This window comes from Balaenoptera ricei, chromosome 21 (genome assembly GCF_028023285.1).
Source record: "Balaenoptera ricei isolate mBalRic1 chromosome 21, mBalRic1.hap2, whole genome shotgun sequence".
Taxonomy (NCBI): Eukaryota; Metazoa; Chordata; class Mammalia; order Artiodactyla; family Balaenopteridae; genus Balaenoptera; species Balaenoptera ricei.
The window spans coordinates 36,097,528-36,124,463 of NC_082659.1; the positions used below are offsets into that span (position 1 = coordinate 36,097,528).

Below are 26,936 nucleotides of genomic sequence, written 5' to 3' on the forward strand. Positions count from 1 at the left end.
GATTATAATGATTGTTACTTCTAGGGGAGAGGGGAGTGTAATGGTTATGTTGTCATTTTGTATTATGTCCTTTGGTCATGAACTTGTTTTGAATTTCATATGAAAATGGGCCCACCATTCCCACTTTGTGAGGTCATTCAGCACCCTCATTTTGCACCTTTAACATCTCTCTCAGTATCACTTGGAAGTGTTTGAAATGGCATCAGCTTGTCCTCACATTCCTATCAGCTGTAAATCCGGCGCCCCAACATGAACCTAACCATTGAGCAGAACACCTCTCCACTACCTGTGTAACACTGGGTAGGCCCCTTCACCTCTTGCTTTTCTTCAGTCCTCAGTTGTGAAAATGTGAGGGTTCTATGAATTTATACTTGGGGCAGGACAAGGGCGAGGAGAGTGTGTCTTTGCTTTTATTCTTCCAAACTGGAATGTCTTCCCTCTCTTCCCCATGGGTCCAAATCTCACTTGTCCTTCAGGCCCACTGCCAAGGAGCCTTCCCTGATTCCCCAGTCCACACAAATCTCTGCCTCTTAGGGTCAGTGCCATACAACCTAGCTGTCTCTTACGTTAATCTTGCCTCTCAAGCCAATCTCAGAATGTGGGTCTCTCTTGCCCTCCTGGGGCCCCTGGGGCTGTGCCAGCCCACCGGCACGCCCCACGTGGGATGTCTGCTAGACTAGGGCATGGGTGGGGAGGCCCAGGTGTGAGGGGCCAGGCAGAGTACCTCTGCCCTCCCCCTGCTCTCCTCCACAAAACTGCCCCTCCTCCTGAAGCCTGACCCCCAAGTCACAGGTTCCTTATTATGACCTCACTGGGTAGTGATGACCTCACCGGCCTTCTCCCAGTTGCCATGGCAGCGTAACTGCCAACGTGCTGCCCTCAGAGAAACTTCCCTGACAGTTCTCCACCAGAAGTTCTCCAACCTCTTTGGCTGTCTGAGGGAGAATGTGTGACCGGATCCTCTATCTTTACTCGAACCTGTGCTCTGTTCCGTGGGTGGGCAGTGCGGCAGGTACACCGAGACCGGGCATCTCTACAGGAGCCATGGTGTACACACCACCTCACCTGGCTGCCTCATGTTCCTGTGGGGCTTGCCCACTACGTATACCTGAGCGCGTTCCCAGCTGTAAGTAATACCAGTGACCTGGGACACCTTCAGGGACCCACAGTGCTCACTGCTGAGGACAAGTGAAAGGTCCTCCCTGGACAAGTGTGCAGGATGGTCCTGATCTTTATAAATGTAGCTTCCCCTTTGGGCTACAGGATGCTTCCATTCAGACCCTTTCCTGACTGGCCTCTTAGCAAAAGACAAGTGCATTTTTCTTGGCAAATGGTAAATGGAGCAGTTTGAGGAAGAGGGCCACTCTTGAAACACACCTTCAAACCCAGGCACCTCTGTGCTGTCATGTAGACATCTACATCGGTGCCCTCAGACACATCCCATCCTGAGCTGCTGAGTACTAGGGGAGAGGGTGGTGCCATATTGATGGGAAGACCGGAAGAACCAAGAGGGGTGTTGAAGTGCTAATGAGACTGGAGGGCTGAGGAGATGGTGTCCCAGGAGGCTGGGTTGATGTGAGCCTAGACTTGGTACCCAGAACGCGGTTCTCAGTCTCCTGATCACTCTGCCTCAGTATTTGGCCTTGTTCTAATCTACATAAAAGTATCAGAGGGCTAGAGTTCAGTGTGGTTGAAACAGGCAGTATAAATGGGGCCCAAGAGGGGTTGCCAAGGTGGGAGGGGTCCTTAACCAATTTATATTAGATTAGTTTTTTCCAAAACTTGAAAGACATTTCCATTAAAGCCTCAGAAGTGACAGACTGCAAGAAATGTTCTCTCTGTTGTGGAAGGGAGAGATGGAGAGGCTCATGATTGCAATGACTTTCGGGTTCTCCTGTTTTCCCTGGGAACGGTGAAGAGACTTCCTCATGTGCTGCAGCCGTAGGCTCTAGGAATTGCTTTTGCAGCCAGTGTCCCTTCTCTAGGGACTCATAGAGGTGATGGGCCAAGTCTGTGTTCTGGATGTCAAGTAGATGAAAGGTCTTCAGCCAGAAACTGGGAGAGACATGAGAGAGGGAAATTCTGGCAGGAGGCTGTGTACAGCAGAAGTGACTGATCAGTTCTGATTTTCTTTGCAGCAGCAGTGGCTCCCGTTTCTCCCCCTACCCCTGGTCACTACCATGTCCTCTACCGAGGGTGTGGAGAAACGCAGTTGGGCTGGCATGGGGAGACATACTGCCTGGTTGGTGGCTACCGGGCCTACGGGGATATTCCTCTGGCCACGCCAGCAAAGGTGGAAGCAGAGAAGCCAGTCCCCAGACGTGCTCCCAAGAGAAAGCACTCTCCGGAAAAGTCGCACGAAGACCTGGGTTGCCCCAGACCCAAAATCCGGCGATTGGAGCACGGTGCCAGGAGGTAGACCCCACAGAATCCTGCTGGCTGAGCCTTTCTGAAGAGAGAGCAATGGTTTAAGTGCCTAAGGCAGCGAATGCCTCTTCCTGCTGTGACCCACCCCGTCCCCCTACTGCCCACTGCCACAGATTAGAACTTTGAAAAGATGGGCACATCTATTAAAATGGCATCATATAAAAATAGAAAATTGTATGTACATGTGCATGATTATGCCATCATATGATGATCCTGCTTGACTTCCCTAACCTAATACGTTCACAAGAATTCTTTACAATCTTTAAAATACTTGATTTGTACACATTGTATATTTATGTCTATATGGGTTTCCAACCTGCTCTCGCTGAAAGGGTTCAGACCCAAGTGTGTACATGGAGGGTCTGATTGGTGTAGTTCTGGCAGGGGTCTCATCATAAGCATCTAGGGAAACACCAGGGAAATAGCTCCCCTTGAAGGAAGGGCAAACAGATCTGGCTTATACACAAAGGGTCGCAATAAGAGGACCTGAAACAGGAAGGTCAAAGCCAGTAGGAGGTACTGGGGCAGGGGACATACAGCAAGCAAAAGACATACAGTTGGCATTGAATAGAGCCGGGAACACAGAGTGAGGGTCCTGGGGCTGCGGCCCTCAGAAGTCCAAGCAGAAAGGAGGCACTGGGCATTAGGACAGTCAGCCAGCAGGGCGCAGGGCCCAAGCCATTGAGCTGGATTCATGTCTAGGACTCATGCCAAGAGTGCCCTAGATGGCAACTAAGTCACCACGATGGGACTCGGGCAAAGGACAAGAGAGTTTAACACCTAGCCAAAGTATCCAGTGGTCCATGATGCCAGGATAAGTCTTGAAGCAAGCATGACTGAGGCTGGTTTTAAAACTATCGGGGTGGGGGGGCTTCCCTGGTGGTGCAGTGGTTGAGAATCCGCCTGCCAATGCAGGGGACACGGGTTTGAGCCCTGGTCTGGGGAGATCCCACATGCCGCGGAGCAACTGGGCCCGTGAGCCACAACTACTGAGCCTGAGCGTCTGGAGCCTCTGCTCCGCAACAAGAGAGGCCGCGATAGTGAGAGGCCCGCGCGCCGCGATGAAGAGTGGCCCCCACTTGCCGCAACTGGAGAAAGCCCTCGCGCAGAAACGAAGACCCAACACAGCCAAAAAGAAAAGTAGTAAATAAATAATAAATAAAAAATTTAAAAACAAAACCAAAAACGTAAAATCTGGAAAACAGTTGAACACCTATATACCCACTGCAGACTTTACAATTAGTATTTTTCTTTTTAATAAATTTATTTATTTATTTATTTATGTTTAGCTGTGTTGGGTCTTCATTTCTGTGTGAGGGCTTTCTCTAGTTGTGGGGAGCGGGGGCCACTCTTCATTGCGGTGCGCGGGCCGCTCACTATCGCGGCCTCTCTTGTTGCGGAGCACAGGCTCCAGACGCGCAGGCTCAGTAGTCGTGGCTCACGGGCCCAGTTGCTCCACGGCATGTGGGATCTTCCCAGAGCAGGGCTCGAACCCGTGTTCCGTGCATTAGCAGGCAGATTCTCAACCACTGCGCCACCAGGGAAGCCCTACAATTCGTATTTTGAAAAAAAAGTAAAACAAAGAACCTCAGTAAAAATGACTTAAGAGTCTTCAATTAATCCTTTTTCTGTCTTAGTAAAACTGGAGGGAGATAAACAACCTTAGTAATCGTTACGGATAATATCCGGACTATGGGTGTGTCATTGGCAATGATCGTATAACCATTCCTGGAGTATTACAATGGGCTGGTCATTGTCAAGGGCACTTTCAAATATTGTGCTGCTCTGCCCGAGCGCACTGCAGTGTAGATGTGATGAGTCCCACTTCACAGAACATAAACTGAGACTCAGAGAGGATATATGATGCTTTATAACACCAAATACAGAAAAATTTAAAGAAAAAAATGTCCCGTAGTCAAATCAGTACTGTTACTTTAATCACTTTTTCTGCACTTGTATTATTAAAATTTTAACAAAATCAAATACTCCATCTAGTATTTTGTGCCCTGCTTTTACACTACATCTTCCCACCATTAAATATTCTTGGAGAAAATCATTTTTAATGAACTGTTTTCCATCCTTTTTTTAAAAAAACGTCTTTATTGGAGTATAATTGCTTTACAATGGTGTGTTAGTTTCTGCTTTATAACAAAGTGAATCAGCTACACACACACATATATCCCCATATCTCCTCCCTCTTGCGTCTTCCTCCCACCCTCCCTATCCCAACCTTCTAGGTGGTCACAAAGCACCGAGCTGATCTCCCTGTGCTACGCGGCTGCTTCCCACTAGCTAGCTATTTTACATTTGGTAGTATATATAAGTCCATGCCACTCTCTCACTTCGTCCCAGCTTCCCCTTCCCCTTCCCCGTGTCCTCAAGTCCATTTTCTACGTCTGCGTCTTTATTTTCCATTCTTAAGTTGGGCCATCCGTTACTTAACCAACCCCCTATTGTGGGATTTTTAGGTAGCTTCTAATATTTTTTCTATTACACTACTGGCTGAGATGAATATTCTTGAACATAAGTCTTGTACATAAATTTGACTTTCACCTTAGGATAAGATGCTAAAAGCAAAACTACTGGCTCAAAGTGTATGAACATTTTAAGGCTGTTGATACACAAATTGCCAAATTACCCTCCAGAAGGTTCGCACCAATTTCCATCCCCATCAGCAGCAACAGACGAAAACGGCCTTTTCCTTACATCCTTAGCAGCAAATTTTGTGCATTCTTAAAACTTTCTACCAATTAGATGAGCAAAAAAGAAATAGATTTATAACTTGCGTTTCTTTGTTAGGTAGTGAAGTTGAACATCTTTCCATATTTATTGGGGATAAGCTTCTGTTCTATTGTGAATGCCCTGTCGCATCTTCTACCCGCTTATCTATCACTGTTTTGGGAGATGTTAGGATGCAGAACCTTCTTCGGTGCCTGGTGTGGTTCTGCTCCTGCTGACACAGAGTCCTCTCTCAGTGGAAGATGGCTGCTCCTTAGCACTGAGAAAAGTCAGCACCCCTACATCCCGCCATGGGCCTGGAAGTGATGTCTCAGTGGCTCTGGAGGAATTACATTCAGGTCCCTGGATTAAGCAACTCACCAGCAACCAGAACTGGTACTTCAGGACTAAATGACTCTGCAGTGTATCAGTTCCCATGAACTTGACCTTCTTCCCACCTTTGCACCCAGTGACTGAATCAGGCCAAGCTGCGGTGGAGACACAGCTTCGTCTCTCTTCTCCCGGGAGTGGGACTGAAAAGCCAGTACAGAGCAGATCATCCCTGCAGACACTCGCTGGGTGACCCCGGGGCACAGCAGGAGGAAAGAAGGGTGATCATCCTCACCCTTCTTGGACGGTGGAGCCACGTTCCAAAAACAGATGCAGTAAGCACGAACCACACAACCACCCAGATGAACTTGAACTCAGCAGTTGGAATGAATAACCCCTCCTTTCTGCAAGTCACTGCTCACCCTGTGCCTCTCTCCATTGCTGAGTGGTTCCTTCTGGCTTGAAATCACTACTGGTGACTGACCACTGCTGGTGCTTTACATTGTTGTTCCCCCCACGAGAATGCCAAGTTCAGGGCATCCAGTTCCTCCGCGTGAAACCCTTCGTAGTTGCTATGGGTGAACGGAAGAGTGAGAGATAAATGAACAAAACAATTTTTCCCTAGCACTTCCATGCTGTTTCTAAATGACAGATTTCCACAGCTCCCTCCCCCATACAACCACAGACTCTTTGAAGACATTTCTCTCTCTCCCCGCATGCCTGGCACAAAGGGGGATAAATGCTAATCGAGGGAATGAATGAACCAAACCTTATCTGGACCACAATAACACCTACTTGAGCTCATCTTTCCTTTTTTTTTTTTTTTTTTTTTGATGTTTTAGTTTAAATTTTATTTCCTGCCCCCAAACATCCATTAAGCGCCCAGGAGAAGGAAAAGGGGATGTGACTAGCAATAGAGAGAAATGTTCTTCACAACAATGGCCATGGCAAGCTTAGGCACTTTTGGTGAAATCTCTCTGGGAAGTACTGGCAGAGGAATAAAAGGCAAACTGACACAGAAGTATTGCTCGGTGTGCATTTCCAGGCTCTGCCTTCTTTCTCATCTCTTGGTGGCAGGCGGAGGAAGAGGAGAAAAGGTTCAACTTTTTGATAAACCGGCAGAATAAGCTTATCACATCCTCTCACTATCTCTGCATAGGTTCTAGTCTCTGCAGCATTATATAAGCTTTGCCCAAAGTAATGAACAGTTGAAAGTCAAATGGAATACTTCACCAAACAACTTAAAAATGCTTGCACACCGGAAAGGATTAAGTTGCAGAGAACACAAATGGACCCAGAGCAACCTCTGCCAAAAGAGAATATTGTGCTAAATGTACAGCCACAGCTCTTTTCCATATGAAGAAACAGTCAGAAGGATAAAAGAACTTGGTCAAAATCACACAAGTAAGTAGGACAGAATCTGCTCTGTCTGTCTCTCCCAAGGGTTGTGTTCTTTAACCACCAGGCTAGCTTTTCTCAAATCTGATTCATGCATAGAATAACTCTACCCCTCTGTTTGCCTTGAATATTCCCTGTTTATACGTATGCCTGCTGCAGGTTTTCACATTGCCCACTTTGACTCCCAAAAGCAACCGAGAATACACAATACTTTGGCCACTCTATCCATGGACCACTGTGGTGGGACTGCCCAGGAAGCTTATTGAAAGTGCAGCTTCCAGAGCCCTACTCCAGATCTAGATAAGTTTTCTGAGGGTTGGCTCAAGAATCCAGGTACAAGTCTTTTGAAGTGGTTTTGTGGAAACCCCCAGGTGAGTCTCTCGCTCTCTTAAGTTAATAAACCATTTATTCTGCCTCCCGCAGATGCCCAGCCAGGTCCTGTTAAGGTAGGAGTCCCCGCACCACATCAGAGGGATGCTCCCAGCCAAGTCATCTCTGGAGCCTTGGAGAATCTGGATGGTCTCGTGCTGGCCCACCTGCCATGACAAACCTCCTCCAGAGCATTCCCCTTCCCATTTTACCTTCTACCACTCCCAAAGGCAGTCTGCTCCAATGAGGCCTGACTTCGTCTGTCCTAACGTGCACCCGCTCATTCAAGCAGTTTAGGAATACAAGGTGCTGTGGTTCTCAACCAGGGTGGCCCAACCTCTAAAACAGTAGTCCAAGCAGTCTCTACCTCCTGGGCACATCCCCTCTGCAACAGCCCCAGTAAACGAATGTCCCATCCTTGCTTTTTCAAGGTCGGCAACAGGGAGTCCCCTCCTAAAGAAGGTTCTCTCGCATTGCCACACTCTCAAAGGCTGCCCCCAGTGTGCTTCCTTCCTGTGGGCCTGATCAGGCTAAGGGCAGAGTTGTCTTCTTTCCTTCTCTGAGTCGGACCAGATCGCCTTAGTAACACCTCTTCACGGTGGTGACCGTGTGTTTCACGGGGGCTGCTGCTGAGCCTTTATCTCATCCTTTCATGGTGGAGAGAGGGAGGATTATAATGATTGTTACTTCTAGGGGAGAGGGGAGTGTAATGGTTATGTTGTCATTTTGTATTATGTCCTTTGGTCATGAACTTGTTTTGAATTTCATATGAAAATGGGCCCACCATTCCCACTTTGTGAGGTCATTCAGCACCCTCATTTTGCACCTTTAACATCTCTCTCAGTATCACTTGGAAGTGTTTGAAATGGCATCAGCTTGTCCTCACATTCCTATCAGCTGTAAATCCGGCGCCCCAACATGAACCTAACCATTGAGCAGAACACCTCTCCACTACCTGTGTAACACTGGGTAGGCCCCTTCACCTCTTGCTTTTCTTCAGTCCTCAGTTGTGAAAATGTGAGGGTTCTATGAATTTATACTTGGGGCAGGACAAGGGCGAGGAGAGTGTGTCTTTGCTTTTATTCTTCCAAACTGGAATGTCTTCCCTCTCTTCCCCATGGGTCCAAATCTCACTTGTCCTTCAGGCCCACTGCCAAGGAGCCTTCCCTGATTCCCCAGTCCACACAAATCTCTGCCTCTTAGGGTCAGTGCCATACAACCTAGCTGTCTCTTACGTTAATCTTGCCTCTCAAGCCAATCTCAGAATGTGGGTCTCTCTTGCCCTCCTGGGGCCCCTGGGGCTGTGCCAGCCCACCGGCACGCCCCACGTGGGATGTCTGCTAGACTAGGGCATGGGTGGGGAGGCCCAGGTGTGAGGGGCCAGGCAGAGTACCTCTGCCCTCCCCCTGCTCTCCTCCACAAAACTGCCCCTCCTCCTGAAGCCTGACCCCCAAGTCACAGGTTCCTTATTATGACCTCACTGGGTAGTGATGACCTCACCGGCCTTCTCCCAGTTGCCATGGCAGCGTAACTGCCAACGTGCTGCCCTCAGAGAAACTTCCCTGACAGTTCTCCACCAGAAGTTCTCCAACCTCTTTGGCTGTCTGAGGGAGAATGTGTGACCGGATCCTCTATCTTTACTCGAACCTGTGCTCTGTTCCGTGGGTGGGCAGTGCGGCAGGTACACCGAGACCGGGCATCTCTACAGGAGCCATGGTGTACACACCACCTCACCTGGCTGCCTCATGTTCCTGTGGGGCTTGCCCACTACGTATACCTGAGCGCGTTCCCAGCTGTAGGTAATACCAGTGACCTGGGACACTTTCAGGGACCCACAGTGCTCACTGCTGAGGACAAGTGAAAGGTCCTCCCTGGACAAGTGTGCAGGATGGTCCTGATCTTTATAAATGTAGCTTCCCCTTTGGGCTACAGGATGCTTCCATTCAGACCCTTTCCTGACTGGCCTCTTAGCAAAAGACAAGTGCATTTTTCTTGGCAAATGGTAAATGGAGCAGTTTGAGGAAGAGGGCCACTCTTGAAACACACCTTCAAACCCAGGCACCTCTGTGCTGTCATGTAGACATCTACATCGGTGCCCACAGACACATCCCATCCTGAGCTGCTGAGTACTAGGGGAGAGGGTGGTGCCATATTGATGGGAAGACCGGAAGAACCAAGACGGGTGTTGAAGTGCTAATGAGACTGGAGGGCTGAGGAGATGGTGTCCCAGGAGGCTGGGTTGATGTGAGCCTAGACTTGGTACCCAGAACGCGCTTCTCAGTCTCCTGATCACTCTGCCTCAGTATTTGGCCTTGTTCTAATCTACATAAAAGTATCAGAGGGCTAGAGTTCAGTGTGGTTGAAACAGGCAGTAGAAATGGGGCCCAAGAGGGGTTGCCAAGGTGGGAGGGGTCCTTAACCAATTTATATTAGATTAGTTTTTTCCAAAACTTGAAAGACATTTCCATTAAAGCCTCAGAAGTGACAGACTGCAAGAAATGTTCTCTCTGTTGTGGAAGGGAGAGATGGAGAGGCTCATGATTGCAATGACTTTCGGGTTCTACTGTTTTTCCTGGGAACGGTGAAGAGACTTCCTCATGTGCTGCAGCCGTAGGCTCTAGGAATTGCTTTTGCAGCCAGTGTCCCGTCTCTAGGGACTCATAGAGGTGATGGGCCAAGGCTGTGTTCTGGATGTCAAGTAGATGAAAGGTCTTCAGCCAGAAACTGGGAGAGACATGAGAGAGGGAAATTCTGGCAGGAGGCTGTGTACAGCAGAAGTGACTGATCAGTTCTGATTTTCCTTGCAGCAGCAGTTCCTTTGGCCACGCCAGCAAAGGTGGAAGCAGAGAAGCCAGTCCCCAGACGTGCTCCCAAGAGAAAGCACTCTCCGGAAAAGTCGCACGAAGACCTGGGTTGCCCCAGACCCAAAATCCGGCGATTGGAGCACGGTGCCAGGAGGTAGACCCCACAGAATCCTGCTGGCTGAGCCATTCTGAAGAGAGAGCAATGGTTTAAGTGCCTAAGGCAGCGAATGCCTCTTCCTGCTGTGACCCACCCCGTCCCCCTACTGCCCACTGCCACAGATTAGAACTTTGAAAAGATGGGCACATCTATTAAAATGGCATCATATAAAAATAGAAAATTGTATGTACATGTGCATGATTATGCCATCATATGATGATCCTGCTTGACTTCCCTAACCTAATACGTTCACAAGAATTCTTTACAATCTTTAAAATACTTGATTTGTACACATTGTATATTTATGTCTATATGGGTTTCCAACCTGCTCTCGCTGAAAGGGTTCAGACCCAAGTGTGTACATGGAGGGTCTGATTGGTGTAGTTCTGGCAGGGGTCTCATCATAAGCATCTAGGGAAACACCAGGGAAATAGCTCCCCTTGAAGGAAGGGCAAACAGATCTGGCTTATACACAAAGGGTCGCAATAAGAGGACCTGAAACAGGAAGGTCAAAGCCAGTAGGAGGTACTGGGGCAGGGGACATACAGCAAGCAAAAGACATACAGTTGGCATTGAATAGAGCCGGGAACACAGAGTGAGGGTCCTGGGGCTGCGGCCCTCAGAAGTCCAAGCAGAAAGGAGGCACTGGGCATTAGGACAGTCAGCCAGCAGGGAGCAGGGCCCAAGCCATTGAGCTGGATTCATGTCTAGGACTCATGCCAAGAGTGCCCTAGATGGCAACTAAGTCACCACGATGGGACTCGGGCAAAGGACAAGAGAGTTTAACACCTAGCCAAAGTATCCAGTGGTCCATGATGCCAGGATAAGTCTTGAAGCAAGCATGACTGAGGCTGGTTTTAAAACTATCGGGGTGGGGGGGCTTCCCTGGTGGTGCAGTGGTTGAGAATCCGCCTGCCAATGCAGGGGACACGGGTTTGAGCCCTGGTCTGGGGAGATCCCACATGCCGCGGAGCAACTGGGCCCGTGAGCCACAACTACTGAGCCTGAGCGTCTGGAGCCTCTGCTCCGCAACAAGAGAGGCCGCGATAGTGAGAGGCCCGCGCGCCGCGATGAAGAGTGGCCCCCACTTGCCGCAACTGGAGAAAGCCCTCGCGCAGAAACGAAGACCCAACACAGCCAAAAAGAAAAGTAGTAAATAAATAATAAATAAAAAATTTAAAAACAAAACCAAAAACGTAAAATCTGGAAAACAGTTGAACACCTATATACCCACTGCAGACTTTACAATTAGTATTTTTCTTTTTAATAAATTTATTTATTTATTTATTTATGTTTAGCTGTGTTGGGTCTTCATTTCTGTGTGAGGGCTTTCTCTAGTTGTGGGGAGCGGGGGCCACTCTTCATTGCGGTGCGCGGGCCGCTCACTATCGCGGCCTCTCTTGTTGCGGAGCACAGGCTCCAGACGCGCAGGCTCAGTAGTCGTGGCTCACGGGCCCAGTTGCTCCACGGCATGTGGGATCTTCCCAGAGCAGGGCTCGAACCCGTGTTCCGTGCATTAGCAGGCAGATTCTCAACCACTGCGCCACCAGGGAAGCCCTACAATTCGTATTTTGAAAAAAAAGTAAAACAAAGAACCTCAGTAAAAATGACTTAAGAGTCTTCAATTAATCCTTTTTCTGTCTTAGTAAAACTGGAGGGAGATAAACAACCTTAGTAATCGTTACGGATAATATCCGGACTATGGGTGTGTCATTGGCAATGATCGTATAACCATTCCTGGAGTATTACAATGGGCTGGTCATTGTCAAGGGCACTTTCAAATATTGTGCTGCTCTGCCCGAGCGCACTGCAGTGTAGATGTGATGAGTCCCACTTCACAGAACATAAACTGAGACTCAGAGAGGATATATGATGCTTTATAACACCAAATACAGAAAAATTTAAAGAAAAAAATGTCCCGTAGTCAAATCAGTACTGTTACTTTAATCACTTTTTCCGCACTTGTATTATTAAAATTTTAACAAAATCAAATACTCCATCTAGTATTTTGTGCCCTGCTTTTACACTACATCTTCCCACCATTAAATATTCTTGGAGAAAATCATTTTTAATGAACTGTTTTCCATCCTTTTTTTAAAAAAACGTCTTTATTGGAGTATAATTGCTTTACAATGGTGTGTTAGTTTCTGCTTTATAACAAAGTGAATCAGCTACACACACACATATATCCCCATATCTCCTCCCTCTTGCGTCTTCCTCCCACCCTCCCTATCCCAACCCTCTAGGTGGTCACAAAGCACCGAGCTGATCTCCCTGTGCTACGCGGCTGCTTCCCACTAGCTAGCTATTTTACATTTGGTAGTATATATAAGTCCATGCCACTCTCTCACTTCGTCCCAGCTTCCCCTTCCCCTTCCCCGTGTCCTCAAGTCCATTTTCTACGTCTGCGTCTTTATTTTCCATTCTTAAGTTGGGCCATCCGTTACTTAACCAACCCCCTATTGTGGGATTTTTAGGTAGCTTCTAATATTTTTTCTATTACACTACTGGCTGAGATGAATATTCTTGAACATAAGTCTTGTACATAAATTTGACTTTCACCTTAGGATAAGATGCTAAAAGCAAAACTACTGGCTCAAAGTGTATGAACATTTTAAGGCTGTTGATACACAAATTGCCAAATTACCCTCCAGAAGGTTCGCACCAATTTCCATCCCCATCAGCAGCAACAGACGAAAACGGCCTTTTCCTTACATCCTTAGCAGCAAATTTTGTGCATTCTTAAAACTTTCTACCAATTAGATGAGCAAAAAAGAAATAGATTTATAACTTGCGTTTCTTTGTTAGGTAGTGAAGTTGAACATCTTTCCATATTTATTGGGGATAAGCTTCTGTTCTATTGTGAATGCCCTGTCGCATCTTCTACCCGCTTATCTATCACTGTTTTGGGAGATGTTAGGATGCAGAACCTTCTTCGGTGCCTGGTGTGGTTCTGCTCCTGCTGACACAGAGTCCTCTCTCAGTGGAAGATGGCTGCTCCTTAGCACTGAGAAAAGTCAGCACCCCTACATCCCGCCATGGGCCTGGAAGTGATGTCTCAGTGGCTCTGGAGGAATTACATTCAGGTCCCTGGATTAAGCAACTCACCAGCAACCAGAACTGGTACTTCAGGACTAAATGACTCTGCAGTGTATCAGTTCCCATGAACTTGACCTTCTTCCCACCTTTGCACCCAGTGACTGAATCAGGCCAAGCTGCGGTGGAGACACAGCTTCGTCTCTCTTCTCCCGGGAGTGGGACTGAAAAGCCAGTACAGAGCAGATCATCCCTGCAGACACTCGCTGGGTGACCCCGGGGCACAGCAGGAGGAAAGAAGGGTGACGATCCTCACCCTTCTTGGACGGTGGAGCCACGTTCCAAAAACAGATGCAGTAAGCACGAACCACACAACCACCCAGATGAACTTGAACTCAGCAGTTGGAATGAATAACCCCTCCTTTCTGCAAGTCACTGCTCACCCTGTGCCTCTCTCCATTGCTGAGTGGTTCCTTCTGGCTTGAAATCACTACTGGTGACTGACCACTGCTGGTGCTTTACATTGTTGTTCCCCCCACGAGAATGCCAAGTTCAGGGCATCCAGTTCCTCCGCGTGAAACCCTTCGTAGTTGCTATGGGTGAACGGAAGAGTGAGAGATAAATGAACAAAACAATTTTTCCCTAGCACTTCCATGCTGTTTCTAAATGACAGATTTCCACAGCTCCCTCCCCCATACAACCACAGACTCTTTGAAGACATTTCTCTCTCTCCCCGCATGCCTGGCACAAAGGGGGATAAATGCTAATCGAGGGAATGAATGAACCAAACCTTATCTGGACCACAATAACACCTACTTGAGCTCATCTTTCCTTTTTTTTTTTTTTTTTTTTTTTGATGTTTTAGTTTAAATTTTATTTCCTGCCCCCAAACATCCATTAAGCGCCCAGGAGAAGGAAAAGGGGATGTGACTAGCAATAGAGAGAAATGTTCTTCACAACAATGGCCATGGCAAGCTTAGGCACTTTTGGTGAAATCTCTCTGGGAAGTACTGGCAGAGGAATAAAAGGCAAACTGACACAGAAGTATTGCTCGGTGTGCATTTCCAGGCTCTGCCTTCTTTCTCATCTCTTGGTGGCAGGCGGAGGAAGAGGAGAAAAGGTTCAACTTTTTGATAAACCGGCAGAATAAGCTTATCACATCCTCTCACTATCTCTGCATAGGTTCTAGTCTCTGCAGCATTATATAAGCTTTGCCCAAAGTAATGAACAGTTGAAAGTCAAATGGAATACTTCACCAAACAACTTAAAAATGCTTGCACACCGGAAAGGATTAAGTTGCAGAGAACACAAATGGACCCAGAGCAACCTCTGCCAAAAGAGAATATTGTGCTAAATGTACAGCCACAGCTCTTTTCCATATGAAGAAACAGTCAGAAGGATAAAAGAACTTGGTCAAAATCACACAAGTAAGTAGGACAGAATCTGCTCTGTCTGTCTCTCCCAAGGGTTGTGTTCTTTAACCACCAGGCTAGCTTTTCTCAAATCTGATTCATGCATAGAATAACTCTACCCCTCTGTTTGCCTTGAATATTCCCTGTTTATACGTATGCCTGCTGCAGGTTTTCACATTGCCCACTTTGACTCCCAAAAGCAACCGAGAATACACAATACTTTGGCCACTCTATCCATGGACCACTGTGGTGGGACTGCCCAGGAAGCTTATTGAAAGTGCAGCTTCCAGAGCCCTACTCCAGATCTAGATAAGTTTTCTGAGGGTTGGCTCAAGAATCCAGGTACAAGTCTTTTGAAGTGGTTTTGTGGAAACCCCCAGGTGAGTCTCTCGCTCTCTTAAGTTAATAAACCATTTATTCTGCCTCCCGCAGATGCCCAGCCAGGTCCTGTTAAGGTAGGAGTCCCCGCACCACATCAGAGGGATGCTCCCAGCCAAGTCATCTCTGGAGCCTTGGAGAATCTGGATGGTCTCGTGCTGGCCCACCTGCCATGACAAACCTCCTCCAGAGCATTCCCCTTCCCATTTTACCTTCTACCACTCCCAAAGGCAGTCTGCTCCAATGAGGCCTGACTTCGTCTGTCCTAACGTGCACCCGCTCATTCAAGCAGTTTAGGAATACAAGGTGCTGTGGTTCTCAACCAGGGTGGCCCAACCTCTAAAACAGTAGTCCAAGCAGTCTCTACCTCCTGGGCACATCCCCTCTGCAACAGCCCCAGTAAACGAATGTCCCATCCTTGCTTTTTCAAGGTCGGCAACAGGGAGTCCCCTCCTAAAGAAGGTTCTCTCGCATTGCCACACTCTCAAAGGCTGCCCCCAGTGTGCTTCCTTCCTGTGGGCCTGATCAGGCTAAGGGCAGAGTTGTCTTCTTTCCTTCTCTGAGTCGGACCAGATCGCCTTAGTAACACCTCTTCACGGTGGTGACCGTGTGTTTCACGGGGGCTGCTGCTGAGCCTTTATCTCATCCTTTCATGGTGGAGAGAGGGAGGATTATAATGATTGTTACTTCTAGGGGAGAGGGGAGTGTAATGGTTATGTTGTCATTTTGTATTATGTCCTTTGGTCATGAACTTGTTTTGAATTTCATATGAAAATGGGCCCACCATTCCCACTTTGTGAGGTCATTCAGCACCCTCATTTTGCACCTTTAACATCTCTCTCAGTATCACTTGGAAGTGTTTGAAATGGCATCAGCTTGTCCTCACATTCCTATCAGCTGTAAATCCGGCGCCCCAACATGAACCTAACCATTGAGCAGAACACCTCTCCACTACCTGTGTAACACTGGGTAGGCCCCTTCACCTCTTGCTTTTCTTCAGTCCTCAGTTGTGAAAATGTGAGGGTTCTATGAATTTATACTTGGGGCAGGACAAGGGCGAGGAGAGTGTGTCTTTGCTTTTATTCTTCCAAACTGGAATGTCTTCCCTCTCTTCCCCATGGGTCCAAATCTCACTTGTCCTTCAGGCCCACTGCCAAGGAGCCTTCCCTGATTCCCCAGTCCACACAAATCTCTGCCTCTTAGGGTCAGTGCCATACAACCTAGCTGTCTCTTACGTTAATCTTGCCTCTCAAGCCAATCTCAGAATGTGGGTCTCTCTTGCCCTCCTGGGGCCCCTGGGGCTGTGCCAGCCCACCGGCACGCCCCACGTGGGATGTCTGCTAGACTAGGGCATGGGTGGGGAGGCCCAGGTGTGAGGGGCCAGGCAGAGTACCTCTGCCCTCCCCCTGCTCTCCTCCACAAAACTGCCCCTCCTCCTGAAGCCTGACCCCCAAGTCACAGGTTCCTTATTATGACCTCACTGGGTAGTGATGACCTCACCGGCCTTCTCCCAGTTGCCATGGCAGCGTAACTGCCAACGTGCTGCCCTCAGAGAAACTTCCCTGACAGTTCTCCACCAGAAGTTCTCCAACCTCTTTGGCTGTCTGAGGGAGAATGTGTGACCGGATCCTCTATCTTTACTCGAACCTGTGCTCTGTTCCGTGGGTGGGCAGTGCGGCAGGTACACCGAGACCGGGCATCTCTACAGGAGCCATGGTGTACACACCACCTCACCTGGCTGCCTCATGTTCCTGTGGGGCTTGCCCACTACGTATACCTGAGCGCGTTCCCAGCTGTAAGTAATACCAGTGACCTGGGACACCTTCAGGGACCCACAGTGCTCACTGCTGAGGACAAGTGAAAGGTCCTCCCTGGACAAGTGTGCAGGATGGTCCTGATCTTTATAAATGTAGCTTCCCCTTTGGGCTACAGGATGCTTCCATTCAGACCCTTTCCTGACTGGCCTCTTAGCAAAAGACAAGTGCATTTTTCTTGGCAAATGGTAAATGGAGCAGTTTGAGGAAGAGGGCCACTCTTGAAACACACCTTCAAACCCAGGCACCTCTGTGCTGTCATGTAGACATCTACATCGGTGCCCTCAGACACATCCCATCCTGAGCTGCTGAGTACTAGGGGAGAGGGTGGTGCCATATTGATGGGAAGACCGGAAGAACCAAGAGGGGTGTTGAAGTGCTAATGAGACTGGAGGGCTGAGGAGATGGTGTCCCAGGAGGCTGGGTTGATGTGAGCCTAGACTTGGTACCCAGAACGCGGTTCTCAGTCTCCTGATCACTCTGCCTCAGTATTTGGCCTTGTTCTAATCTACATAAAAGTATCAGAGGGCTAGAGTTCAGTGTGGTTGAAACAGGCAGTAGAAATGGGGCCCAAGAGGGGTTGCCAAGGTGGGAGGGGTCCTTAACCAATTTATATTAGATTAGTTTTTTCCAAAACTTGAAAGACATTTCCATTAAAGCCTCAGAAGTGACAGACTGCAAGAAATGTTCTCTCTGTTGTGGAAGGGAGAGATGGAGAGGCTCATGATTGCAATGACTTTCGGGTTCTCCTGTTTTCCCTGGGAACGGTGAAGAGACTTCCTCATGTGCTGCAGCCGTAGGCTCTAGGAATTGCTTTTGCAGCCAGTGTCCCTTCTCTAGGGACTCATAGAGGTGATGGGCCAAGTCTGTGTTCTGGATGTCAAGTAGATGAAAGGTCTTCAGCCAGAAACTGGGAGAGACATGAGAGAGGGAAATTCTGGCAGGAGGCTGTGTACAGCAGAAGTGACTGATCAGTTCTGATTTTCTTTGCAGCAGCAGTGGCTCCCGTTTCTCCCCCTACCCCTGGTCACTACCATGTCCTCTACCGAGGGTGTGGAGAAACGCAGTTGGGCTGGCATGGGGAGACATACTGCCTGGTTGGTGGCTACCGGGCCTACGGGGATATTCCTCTGGCCACGCCAGCAAAGGTGGAAGCAGAGAAGCCAGTCCCCAGACGTGCTCCCAAGAGAAAGCACTCTCCGGAAAAGTCGCACGAAGACCTGGGTTGCCCCAGACCCAAAATCCGGCGATTGGAGCACGGTGCCAGGAGGTAGACCCCACAGAATCCTGCTGGCTGAGCCATTCTGAAGAGAGAGCAATGGTTTAAGTGCCTAAGGCAGCGAATGCCTCTTCCTGCTGTGACCCACCCCGTCCCCCTACTGCCCACTGCCACAGATTAGAACTTTGAAAAGATGGGCACATCTATTAAAATGGCATCATATAAAAATAGAAAAATTTATGTACATGTGCATGATTATGCCATCATATGATGATCCTGCTTGACTTCCCTAACCTAATACGTTCACAAGAATTCTTTACAATCTTTAAAATACTTGATTTGTACACATTGTATATTTATGTCTATATGGGTTTCCAACCTGCTCTCGCTGAAAGGGTTCAGACCCAAGTGTGTACATGGAGGGTCTGATTGGTGTAGTTCTGGCAGGGGTCTCATCATAAGCATCTAGGGAAACACCAGGGAAATAGCTCCCCTTGAAGGAAGGGCAAACAGATCTGGCTTATACACAAAGGGTCGCAATAAGAGGACCTGAAACAGGAAGGTCAAAGCCAGTAGGAGGTACTGGGGCAGGGGACATACAGCAAGCAAAAGACATACAGTTGGCATTGAATAGAGCCGGGAACACAGAGTGAGGGTCCTGGGGCTGCGGCCCTCAGAAGTCCAAGCAGAAAGGAGGCACTGGGCATTAGGACAGTCAGCCAGCAGGGCGCAGGGCCCAAGCCATTGAGCTGGATTCATGTCTAGGACTCATGCCAAGAGTGCCCTAGATGGCAACTAAGTCACCACGATGGGACTCGGGCAAAGGACAAGAGAGTTTAACACCTAGCCAAAGTATCCAGTGGTCCATGATGCCAGGATAAGTCTTGAAGCAAGCATGACTGAGGCTGGTTTTAAAACTATCGGGGTGGGGGGGCTTCCCTGGTGGTGCAGTGGTTGAGAATCCGCCTGCCAATGCAGGGGACACGGGTTTGAGCCCTGGTCTGGGGAGATCCCACATGCCGCGGAGCAACTGGGCCCGTGAGCCACAACTACTGAGCCTGAGCGTCTGGAGCCTCTGCTCCGCAACAAGAGAGGCCGCGATAGTGAGAGGCCCGCGCGCCGCGATGAAGAGTGGCCCCCACTTGCCGCAACTGGAGAAAGCCCTCGCGCAGAAACGAAGACCCAACACAGCCAAAAAGAAAAGTAGTAAATAAATAATAAATAAAAAATTTAAAAACAAAACCAAAAACGTAAAATCTGGAAAACAGTTGAACACCTATATACCCACTGCAGACTTTACAATTAGTATTTTTCTTTTTAATAAATTTATTTATTTATTTATTTATGTTTAGCTGTGTTGGGTCTTCATTTCTGTGTGAGGGCTTTCTCTAGTTGTGGGGAGCGGGGGCCACTCTTCATTGCGGTGCGCGGGCCGCTCACTATCGCGGCCTCTCTTGTTGCGGAGCACAGGCTCCAGACGCGCAGGCTCAGTAGTCGTGGCTCACGGGCCCAGTTGCTCCACGGCATGTGGGATCTTCCCAGAGCAGGGCTCGAACCCGTGTTCCGTGCATTAGCAGGCAGATTCTCAACCACTGCGCCACCAGGGAAGCCCTACAATTCGTATTTTGAAAAAAAAGTAAAACAAAGAACCTCAGTAAAAATGACTTAAGAGTCTTCAATTAATCCTTTTTCTGTCTTAGTAAAACTGGAGGGAGATAAACAACCTTAGTAATCGTTACGGATAATATCCGGACTATGGGTGTGTCATTGGCAATGATCGTATAACCATTCCTGGAGTATTACAATGGGCTGGTCATTGTCAAGGGCACTTTCAAATATTGTGCTGCTCTGCCCGAGCGCACTGCAGTGTAGATGTGATGAGTCCCACTTCACAGAACATAAACTGAGACTCAGAGAGGATATATGATGCTTTATAACACCAAATACAGAAAAATTTAAAGAAAAAAATGTCCCGTAGTCAAATCAGTACTGTTACTTTAATCACTTTTTCCGCACTTGTATTATTAAAATTTTAACAAAATCAAATACTCCATCTAGTATTTTGTGCCCTGCTTTTACACTACATCTTCCCACCATTAAATATTCTTGGAGAAAATCATTTTTAATGAACTGTTTTCCATCCTTTTTTTAAAAAAACGTCTTTATTGGAGTATAATTGCTTTACAATGGTGTGTTAGTTTCTGCTTTATAACAAAGTGAATCAGCTACACACACACATATATCCCCATATCTCCTCCCTCTTGCGTCTTCCTCCCACCCTCCCTATCCCAACCCTCTAGGTGGTCACAAAGCACCGAGCTGATCTCCCTGTGCTACGCGGCTGCTTCCCACTAGCTAGCTATTTTACATTTGGTAGTATATATAAGTCCATGCCACTCTCTCACTTCGTCCCAGCTTCCCCTTCCCCTTCCCCGTGTCCTCAAGTCCATTTTCTACGTCTGCGTCTTTATTTTCCATTCTTAAGTTGGGCCATCCGTTACTTAACCAACCCCCTATTGTGGGATTTTTAGGTAGCTTCTAATATTTTTTCTATTACACTACTGGCTGAGATGAATATTCTTGAACATAAGTCTTGTACATAAATTTGACTTTCACCTTAGGATAAGATGCTAAAAGCAAAACTACTGGCTCAAAGTGTATGAACATTTTAAGGCTGTTGATACACAAATTGCCAAATTACCCTCCAGAAGGTTCGCACCAATTTCCATCCCCATCAGCAGCAACAGACGAAAACGGCCTTTTCCTTACATCCTTAGCAGCAAATTTTGTGCATTCTTAAAACTTTCTACCAATTAGATGAGCAAAAAAGAAATAGATTTATAACTTGCGTTTCTTTGTTAGGTAGTGAAGTTGAACATCTTTCCATATTTATTGGGGATAAGCTTCTGTTCTATTGTGAATGCCCTGTCGCATCTTCTACCCGCTTATCTATCACTGTTTTGGGAGATGTTAGGATGCAGAACCTTCTTCGGTGCCTGGTGTGGTTCTGCTCCTGCTGACACAGAGTCCTCTCTCAGTGGAAGATGGCTGCTCCTTAGCACTGAGAAAAGTCAGCACCCCTACATCCCGCCATGGGCCTGGAAGTGATGTCTCAGTGGCTCTGGAGGAATTACATTCAGGTCCCTGGATTAAGCAACTCACCAGCAACCAGAACTGGTACTTCAGGACTAAATGACTCTGCAGTGTATCAGTTCCCATGAACTTGACCTTCTTCCCACCTTTGCACCCAGTGACTGAATCAGGCCAAGCTGCGGTGGAGACACAGCTTCGTCTCTCTTCTCCCGGGAGTGGGACTGAAAAGCCAGTACAGAGCAGATCATCCCTGCAGACACTCGCTGGGTGACCCCGGGGCACAGCAGGAGGAAAGAAGGGTGACGATCCTCACCCTTCTTGGACGGTGGAGCCACGTTCCAAAAACAGATGCAGTAAGCACGAACCACACAACCACCCAGATGAACTTGAACTCAGCAGTTGGAATGAATAACCCCTCCTTTCTGCAAGTCACTGCTCACCCTGTGCCTCTCTCCATTGCTGAGTGGTTCCTTCTGGCTTGAAATCACTACTGGTGACTGACCACTGCTGGTGCTTTACATTGTTGTTCCCCCCACGAGAATGCCAAGTTCAGGGCATCCAGTTCCTCCGCGTGAAACCCTTCGTAGTTGCTATGGGTGAACGGAAGAGTGAGAGATAAATGAACAAAACAATTTTTCCCTAGCACTTCCATGCTGTTTCTAAATGACAGATTTCCACAGCTCCCTCCCCCATACAACCACAGACTCTTTGAAGACATTTCTCTCTCTCCCCGCATGCCTGGCACAAAGGGGGATAAATGCTAATCGAGGGAATGAATGAACCAAACCTTATCTGGACCACAATAACACCTACTTGAGCTCATCTTTCCTTTTTTTTTTTTTTTTTTTTTTTGATGTTTTAGTTTAAATTTTATTTCCTGCCCCCAAACATCCATTAAGCGCCCAGGAGAAGGAAAAGGGGATGTGACTAGCAATAGAGAGAAATGTTCTTCACAACAATGGCCATGGCAAGCTTAGGCACTTTTGGTGAAATCTCTCTGGGAAGTACTGGCAGAGGAATAAAAGGCAAACTGACACAGAAGTATTGCTCGGTGTGCATTTCCAGGCTCTGCCTTCTTTCTCATCTCTTGGTGGCAGGCGGAGGAAGAGGAGAAAAGGTTCAACTTTTTGATAAACCGGCAGAATAAGCTTATCACATCCTCTCACTATCTCTGCATAGGTTCTAGTCTCTGCAGCATTATATAAGCTTTGCCCAAAGTAATGAACAGTTGAAAGTCAAATGGAATACTTCACCAAACAACTTAAAAATGCTTGCACACCGGAAAGGATTAAGTTGCAGAGAACACAAATGGACCCAGAGCAACCTCTGCCAAAAGAGAATATTGTGCTAAATGTACAGCCACAGCTCTTTTCCATATGAAGAAACAGTCAGAAGGATAAAAGAACTTGGTCAAAATCACACAAGTAAGTAGGACAGAATCTGCTCTGTCTGTCTCTCCCAAGGGTTGTGTTCTTTAACCACCAGGCTAGCTTTTCTCAAATCTGATTCATGCATAGAATAACTCTACCCCTCTGTTTGCCTTGAATATTCCCTGTTTATACGTATGCCTGCTGCAGGTTTTCACATTGCCCACTTTGACTCCCAAAAGCAACCGAGAATACACAATACTTTGGCCACTCTATCCATGGACCACTGTGGTGGGACTGCCCAGGAAGCTTATTGAAAGTGCAGCTTCCAGAGCCCTACTCCAGATCTAGATAAGTTTTCTGAGGGTTGGCTCAAGAATCCAGGTACAAGTCTTTTGAAGTGGTTTTGTGGAAACCCCCAGGTGAGTCTCTCGCTCTCTTAAGTTAATAAACCATTTATTCTGCCTCCCGCAGATGCCCAGCCAGGTCCTGTTAAGGTAGGAGTCCCCGCACCACATCAGAGGGATGCTCCCAGCCAAGTCATCTCTGGAGCCTTGGAGAATCTGGATGGTCTCGTGCTGGCCCACCTGCCATGACAAACCTCCTCCAGAGCATTCCCCTTCCCATTTTACCTTCTACCACTCCCAAAGGCAGTCTGCTCCAATGAGGCCTGACTTCGTCTGTCCTAACGTGCACCCGCTCATTCAAGCAGTTTAGGAATACAAGGTGCTGTGGTTCTCAACCAGGGTGGCCCAACCTCTAAAACAGTAGTCCAAGCAGTCTCTACCTCCTGGGCACATCCCCTCTGCAACAGCCCCAGTAAACGAATGTCCCATCCTTGCTTTTTCAAGGTCGGCAACAGGGAGTCCCCTCCTAAAGAAGGTTCTCTCGCATTGCCACACTCTCAAAGGCTGCCCCCAGTGTGCTTCCTTCCTGTGGGCCTGATCAGGCTAAGGGCAGAGTTGTCTTCTTTCCTTCTCTGAGTCGGACCAGATCGCCTTAGTAACACCTCTTCACGGTGGTGACCGTGTGTTTCACGGGGGCTGCTGCTGAGCCTTTATCTCATCCTTTCATGGTGGAGAGAGGGAGGATTATAATGATTGTTACTTCTAGGGGAGAGGGGAGTGTAATGGTTATGTTGTCATTTTGTATTATGTCCTTTGGTCATGAACTTGTTTTGAATTTCATATGAAAATGGGCCCACCATTCCCACTTTGTGAGGTCATTCAGCACCCTCATTTTGCACCTTTAACATCTCTCTCAGTATCACTTGGAAGTGTTTGAAATGGCATCAGCTTGTCCTCACATTCCTATCAGCTGTAAATCCGGCGCCCCAACATGAACCTAACCATTGAGCAGAACACCTCTCCACTACCTGTGTAACACTGGGTAGGCCCCTTCACCTCTTGCTTTTCTTCAGTCCTCAGTTGTGAAAATGTGAGGGTTCTATGAATTTATACTTGGGGCAGGACAAGGGCGAGGAGAGTGTGTCTTTGCTTTTATTCTTCCAAACTGGAATGTCTTCCCTCTCTTCCCCATGGGTCCAAATCTCACTTGTCCTTCAGGCCCACTGCCAAGGAGCCTTCCCTGATTCCCCAGTCCACACAAATCTCTGCCTCTTAGGGTCAGTGCCATACAACCTAGCTGTCTCTTACGTTAATCTTGCCTCTCAAGCCAATCTCAGAATGTGGGTCTCTCTTGCCCTCCTGGGGCCCCTGGGGCTGTGCCAGCCCACCGGCACGCCCCACGTGGGATGTCTGCTAGACTAGGGCATGGGTGGGGAGGCCCAGGTGTGAGGGGCCAGGCAGAGTACCTCTGCCCTCCCCCTGCTCTCCTCCACAAAACTGCCCCTCCTCCTGAAGCCTGACCCCCAAGTCACAGGTTCCTTATTATGACCTCACTGGGTAGTGATGACCTCACCGGCCTTCTCCCAGTTGCCATGGCAGCGTAACTGCCAACGTGCTGCCCTCAGAGAAACTTCCCTGACAGTTCTCCACCAGAAGTTCTCCAACCTCTTTGGCTGTCTGAGGGAGAATGTGTGACCGGATCCTCTATCTTTACTCGAACCTGTGCTCTGTTCCGTGGGTGGGCAGTGCGGCAGGTACACCGAGACCGGGCATCTCTACAGGAGCCATGGTGTACACACCACCTCACCTGGCTGCCTCATGTTCCTGTGGGGCTTGCCCACTACGTATACCTGAGCGCGTTCCCAGCTGTAAGTAATACCAGTGACCTGGGACACCTTCAGGGACCCACAGTGCTCACTGCTGAGGACAAGTGAAAGGTCCTCCCTGGACAAGTGTGCAGGATGGTCCTGATCTTTATAAATGTAGCTTCCCCTTTGGGCTACAGGATGCTTCCATTCAGACCCTTTCCTGACTGGCCTCTTAGCAAAAGACAAGTGCATTTTTCTTGGCAAATGGTAAATGGAGCAGTTTGAGGAAGAGGGCCACTCTTGAAACACACCTTCAAACCCAGGCACCTCTGTGCTGTCATGTAGACATCTACATCGGTGCCCTCAGACACATCCCATCCTGAGCTGCTGAGTACTAGGGGAGAGGGTGGTGCCATATTGATGGGAAGACCGGAAGAACCAAGAGGGGTGTTGAAGTGCTAATGAGACTGGAGGGCTGAGGAGATGGTGTCCCAGGAGGCTGGGTTGATGTGAGCCTAGACTTGGTACCCAGAACGCGGTTCTCAGTCTCCTGATCACTCTGCCTCAGTATTTGGCCTTGTTCTAATCTACATAAAAGTATCAGAGGGCTAGAGTTCAGTGTGGTTGAAACAGGCAGTATAAATGGGGCCCAAGAGGGGTTGCCAAGGTGGGAGGGGTCCTTAACCAATTTATATTAGATTAGTTTTTTCCAAAACTTGAAAGACATTTCCATTAAAGCCTCAGAAGTGACAGACTGCAAGAAATGTTCTCTCTGTTGTGGAAGGGAGAGATGGAGAGGCTCATGATTGCAATGACTTTCGGGTTCTCCTGTTTTCCCTGGGAACGGTGAAGAGACTTCCTCATGTGCTGCAGCCGTAGGCTCTAGGAATTGCTTTTGCAGCCAGTGTCCCTTCTCTAGGGACTCATAGAGGTGATGGGCCAAGTCTGTGTTCTGGATGTCAAGTAGATGAAAGGTCTTCAGCCAGAAACTGGGAGAGACATGAGAGAGGGAAATTCTGGCAGGAGGCTGTGTACAGCAGAAGTGACTGATCAGTTCTGATTTTCTTTGCAGCAGCAGTGGCTCCCGTTTCTCCCCCTACCCCTGGTCACTACCATGTCCTCTACCGAGGGTGTGGAGAAACGCAGTTGGGCTGGCATGGGGAGACATACTGCCTGGTTGGTGGCTACCGGGCCTAGGGGGATATTCCTCTGGCCACGCCAGCAAAGGTGGAAGCAGAGAAGCCAGTCCCCAGACGTGCTCCCAAGAGAAAGCACTCTCCGGAAAAGTCGCACGAAGACCTGGGTTGCCCCAGACCCAAAATCCGGCGATTGGAGCACGGTGCCAGGAGGTAGACCCCACAGAATCCTGCTGGCTGAGCCTTTCTGAAGAGAGAGCAATGGTTTAAGTGCCTAAGGCAGCGAATGCCTCTTCCTGCTGTGACCCACCCCGTCCCCCTACTGCCCACTGCCACAGATTAGAACTTTGAAAAGATGGGCACATCTATTAAAATGGCATCATATAAAAATAGAAAATTGTATGTACATGTGCATGATTATGCCATCATATGATGATCCTGCTTGACTTCCCTAACCTAATACGTTCACAAGAATTCTTTACAATCTTTAAAATACTTGATTTGTACACATTGTATATTTATGTCTATATGGGTTTCCAACCTGCTCTCGCTGAAAGGGTTCAGACCCAAGTGTGTACATGGAGGGTCTGATTGGTGTAGTTCTGGCAGGGGTCTCATCATAAGCATCTAGGGAAACACCAGGGAAATAGCTCCCCTTGAAGGAAGGGCAAACAGATCTGGCTTATACACAAAGGGTCGCAATAAGAGGACCTGAAACAGGAAGGTCAAAGCCAGTAGGAGGTACTGGGGCAGGGGACATACAGCAAGCAAAAGACATACAGTTGGCATTGAATAGAGCCGGGAACACAGAGTGAGGGTCCTGGGGCTGCGGCCCTCAGAAGTCCAAGCAGAAAGGAGGCACTGGGCATTAGGACAGTCAGCCAGCAGGGCGCAGGGCCCAAGCCATTGAGCTGGATTCATGTCTAGGACTCATGCCAAGAGTGCCCTAGATGGCAACTAAGTCACCACGATGGGACTCGGGCAAAGGACAAGAGAGTTTAACACCTAGCCAAAGTATCCAGTGGTCCATGATGCCAGGATAAGTCTTGAAGCAAGCATGACTGAGGCTGGTTTTAAAACTATCGGGGTGGGGGGGCTTCCCTGGTGGTGCAGTGGTTGAGAA

At 48.3% G+C, this 26,936-nt stretch overlaps 2 protein-coding genes and 1 pseudogene across 2 annotated transcripts; all 3 read left to right on the plus strand.

Moving 5' to 3' along the window:
- The first annotated feature begins 945 nt into the window (after positions 1 to 945).
- LOC132356490 (DPEP2 neighbor protein-like) lies at positions 946 to 2,419 on the plus strand. The gene is made up of 2 exons (XM_059909339.1): positions 946 to 1,012; positions 2,139 to 2,419. Exons 1-2 carry the CDS (start codon positions 946 to 948, stop codon positions 2,417 to 2,419), a joined length of 348 nt encoding a protein of 115 aa, XP_059765322.1.
- Positions 2,420 to 16,643: 14,224 nt separating this feature from the next.
- On the plus strand, positions 16,644 to 18,117 carry LOC132356489 (DPEP2 neighbor protein-like). Its single transcript, XM_059909338.1, has 2 exons — positions 16,644 to 16,710; positions 17,837 to 18,117. The coding sequence occupies exons 1-2, from the start codon at positions 16,644 to 16,646 to the stop codon at positions 18,115 to 18,117; spliced, it is 348 nt and encodes a 115-aa protein (XP_059765321.1).
- Positions 18,118 to 24,556: 6,439 nt separating this feature from the next.
- On the plus strand, positions 24,557 to 26,054 carry LOC132356488 (DPEP2 neighbor protein-like; annotated as a pseudogene).
- Positions 26,055 to 26,936: the final 882 nt, after the last annotated feature.

Bases quoted from the DNA above. Each gene is read 5' to 3' on its own strand.
- LOC132356490 (XM_059909339.1), top strand. From the start codon at position 946: ATGTGTGACCGGATCCTCTATCTTTACTCGAACCTGTGCTCTGTTCCG. The intron at 1,013-2,138 runs GTACACCGAGAC...TTTTCTTTGCAG, and splicing joins GTGGGTGGGCAGTGCGGCAG to CAGCAGTGGCTCCCGTTTCT.
- LOC132356489 (XM_059909338.1), top strand. From the start codon at position 16,644: ATGTGTGACCGGATCCTCTATCTTTACTCGAACCTGTGCTCTGTTCCG. The intron at 16,711-17,836 runs GTACACCGAGAC...TTTTCTTTGCAG, and splicing joins GTGGGTGGGCAGTGCGGCAG to CAGCAGTGGCTCCCGTTTCT.